General features: G+C 63.3%; 1 protein-coding gene across 1 annotated transcript in view; it reads right to left on the bottom strand.

Annotated features, from left to right (window-relative positions):
- BCAR1 (breast cancer anti-estrogen resistance 1) overlaps positions 1-3819 on the bottom strand; it is an 8822-nt gene that overhangs the window by 3006 nt on the left and 1997 nt on the right. Inside the window, exons 2-5 of the mRNA XM_014957390.1 lie at positions 3449-3613; positions 2737-2841; positions 662-1813; positions 395-484 (exon numbers count right to left, since the gene is read on the bottom strand). Of these exons, the coding sequence (XP_014812876.1) occupies positions 395-484; positions 662-1813; positions 2737-2841; positions 3449-3613 (1512 nt within the window). The remainder of the gene's footprint in view (positions 1-394; positions 485-661; positions 1814-2736; positions 2842-3448; positions 3614-3819) is intronic.

Below are 3819 nucleotides of genomic sequence, written 5' to 3'. Positions count from 1 at the left end.
GGGTTGACAGCCCTAGAGTCACCAGTGTGGCCACCAGCCCCTCGGTTGACAGCCCCAGAGCCACCAGCGTCGCCACCAGCCCTGAGTGACGGACCCAGAGCCACCAGCATGGCCACCAGCCCCAGGTGACAGCCCTAGAGTCACCAACATGGCCACCAGCCCCGGGGAAAACAGCAAGGGACAGTGCCAGCCCCAGGACATCACGCCAGGCTCCTCTGCAGGAGGAAGGTGCCAATGCCCATCTCTGCTGGCACGGGAAGAGAGAGACAGACCCCACCACGGGGACCCCACCACGCAAGAAGGGTCGTGGTCCAGACCAGTGGTGGTGGGGCCGAGGGAAGCAGGACCTAAAGCCCCCCTACCCAGTGGTGCCCACCCACCCTGGCCCCATTACCTGCTGGTGCTCCAGCTGGTCCTTGCTCTGCCGGATGATGTTGCCTTTCTCTAGCAGCTCCTTCTGGGTCTTCTCAAACTCCTCCTTGCCCTGCAGGGAAGGAAAAGGGGCATGACACGGGGGTCAGCAACACCAGCCTTGACAGGGGTGGGGGGAGCGAGCCCCTCTTGGGCCACCCCTGCTCTCCACAGTCCTCAAGCAAGATGTGGGTGGCAGAAGGACCACCACGGTCGGAAAACCCACCCCCACCCTCTCGCCCGTGCCCACCTGGAGATGGACGTAGTCGTAGTCCTCCATCCAGCCGCCCTCGCTGTTCTCGTAGGGCCCGTCGGGCGACTCCTGGGCCAGCAGCTTGGGGGGGGAGGGCAGGGGCCGCGACTGGATGCTGCTGGCCTTGTCGGAGGGGTGAGGAGGGGGCCCGTGGCCACCGCTCTCCGCCGCCGGCTTTGTCCGTTTGAAGAGGAGGGAGGCGTTGCCGTGGAGGAAGGAGGCCAACTGCTTGGTGTCGTCGGGGACGCCGCGCGAGTGCATGACGAAGTGCTCCAAGTCATCCGTCCCCGGCTTGCCGCCGGCCAGGGCGCTGGGGGCCCAGTGGCAAGCGTCCAGCGCTTGGCCGTGCCGCGCCAGGGCCTGGTAGACCTCCTCCATCTTCTGCAGCTGCTTGCTGAGCTTGGCGTAGAGGGACCGGTCAGAGGCCTGGGCGGCGTTGCCCACCGCCCCCCGGGCAAACTCCAGCAGGTCCCGGAGGGCCGTCCGGACGCCCTCGGCCGCCCCACGGATGCTGGCGGCGTTGGCCTCCATGTGCTCGGGGCTGCGCCAGTTGGCGCCGATGAAGGACATGAGGTAGGAGACGGCGCCGCCGACGCCGTGCTGGAGCTTGGCCAGCGTCTCCATGGCGGCGTCCAAGTCCAGGGAGAACTCCTTGCCGGCTGCTTTGGCCGGCTCCTTCACGGGCACCACGTCCAAGGAGGAGGTGGAGATGTTGCTGCGGGTGCTGCCCGTGCTGGAGGCCGAGAGGCGCTTGGTCTCGGTGCCCTTGGCTTCACGGTCCACTTGCGGTGGGACGTCGTAGATGTACTCGCCCTCTGTGTCCAGGGAACCCTTGCTCGGGGCGTGCAGGTCCCGGGGGACATCGTACACCTCCTGGGAAGGGAACGCCGACCCCCCCAGCTTCTTGAGGCTGGGGGGCACGTCGTAGATCTCGTGGGAGGGCGGCAGCTCCGGAGCACCTTTGCCAGCGGCCGGTGGCACATCGTAGACGTCCTCTGGCAAGTAGGGCTCCTGCTGGGCCAGGATGAGGGGGTGGCGGGAGGGGTCGAAGGTTTTCTGCTTGGCGAAGGCGGGGGGCACATCGTAGGTCTCCTCCCGCGCCGGGCCATCGGGCACATCCTTGCTCACCGAGGGGGGGACGTCGTACACCTGCAAGGGCGGCAGCGGGCACCGTCAGCATGGTGGTGTCACCATCAGCATCCCAGACCAGTGGGCACCATCAGCATGGTGGTGTCACCATCAGTATCCCAGACCAGCGGGCACCGTCAGCATGGTGGTGTCACCATCAGCATCCCAGACCAGCGGGCATCGTCAGCATGGTGGTGTCACCATCAGCATCCCGGACCAGCGGGCACCATCAGCATGGTGGTGTCACCATCAGCATCCCGGACCAGTGGGCACCGTCAGCATGGTGGTATCACCATCAGCATCCCAGACCAGCGGGCACCGTCAGCATCCCGGACCAGCCCAGGACACATCGGTGGGGTGGGCTATCTCATGCCATGGGGCACCTAAGTGCCAGCCCTGCACCTCATGGCACAGTGGTGTCGCCATCAACATCCCAGACCAGCAGGCACCATCAGCATGGTGGTGTCACCATCAGCATCCCAGACCAGCGGGCACCGTCAGCATGGTGGTGTCACCATCAGCATCCCAGACCAGCGGGCACCGTCAGCATGGTGGTGTCACCATCAGCATCCCAGACCAGCGGGCACCGTCAGCATCCCGGACCAGCCCGGGACACATCGGTGGGGTGGGCTGTCTCGTGCCATGGGGCACCTAAGTGCCAGCCCTGCACCTCATGGCCACCCTTGGTGCCAAGGAAGCTGCCACAGCACCCATGTCCCCTTTGGGGGTGGGAATCTCCAAATCCTAGAGCAGCCCAGGTTTGGAAGGGACCTCGAAAGACCATCTGGTCCCACCTCATCCCCTAGGTGAGGTCACCCAGCACCCTGTCCCCTCACATCCCCATGCCAGGGATGCCACCAAGTCCCTGGGGAGGTTGTTCCAGTGAACGCTGTAAATTCCCCCCGTAAACGGTGCCATTCTGACACAGAGAAGCTTCCACTTACAGTTTGGTGCAGGTTCTTCTCCACACTGGGGGGCACGTCGTAGATCTCCTGCCCCGGGTCCTGCCCGTTGGGACCCTTCACTGCCATGGGGGGAGTGTCATAGACCTGGAGGGGGGGGACACACAGAACAGTGTGTCAGGGATAGTGTGGGCACCCACCTCCTCCCAGCTGGAGGAGGCACCCAATGAATCATAGAATCATTGAGGTTGGAAGAGACCCTTGGGATCATCGAGTCCAACCATCTCCCCTACTCTACAAAGTCCTCCCCTACACCATGTCCCTCAGCACTGCATCTAAACGGCCCTTAAACACATCCAGGGATGGTGACTCCACCCCCTCCCTGGGCAGCCTGTTCCAATGCCCGACCACTCTTTCGGTGAAAAATTCCTTCCTAATGTTCAATCTAAACCTCCCCTGTTGGAGCTTGAAGCCGTTCCCTCTCGTTCTGTCACTAATTACCTGGGAGAAGAGACCAGCCCCAACCTCTCTACAGTGTCCTTTCAAGTAGTTGTAGAGAGTGATGCGGTCTCCCCTCAGCCTCCTCGGTGCTTCCCGATGAAGCACCACAAGAGGCCCCAAAGCCCAAAACGTGCCCAGTTTTGGGGGTAACTTGGCCAGGTTTGGATTCCATCTGGAATTTTGGAGCATTTGGAGCATTTGGAGCATCTCCCCCCTCACCCGCTGCCTCTTCCCACCCCCAGACCAGCCTCACCTCCTGGCTGAACTGGCTTGGGACCCCTCCTCGGACGGGTGGCACATCGTAGATCTCCTGGGAGCCCGCCGCCGAGAGGAGGTGGCGAGGGAAATCGTACTCATCCTTCTCGCCCTTGGGGGAGTCGTAGACGTACACTTGCCCCACGCGGGTGGGCACCAGCACCTGGCAAAGGGGCATTAAAAGAAGGGATGAGCCAGGCATTGATGGACACACTCTACACTTCCAAAACCAAAGGATGGGGCTGGAAAGAGGATGGACAACCACATCATCCCCCCTCCCGGTGCCATCACTACCAGACCATCCGGTACCGGGCAAACCGGTGCCCACGGGAGGGCGCTCCCCAACCGGGTGTTCACGGCTTCTCACGG

This window comes from Calidris pugnax, unplaced genomic scaffold (genome assembly GCF_001431845.1).
Source record: "Calidris pugnax isolate Ruff unplaced genomic scaffold, ASM143184v1 scaffold292, whole genome shotgun sequence".
Lineage (NCBI taxonomy): Eukaryota > Metazoa > Chordata > Aves > Charadriiformes > Scolopacidae > Calidris > Calidris pugnax.
This window is presented reverse-complemented; position numbering and strand designations above follow the sequence as displayed.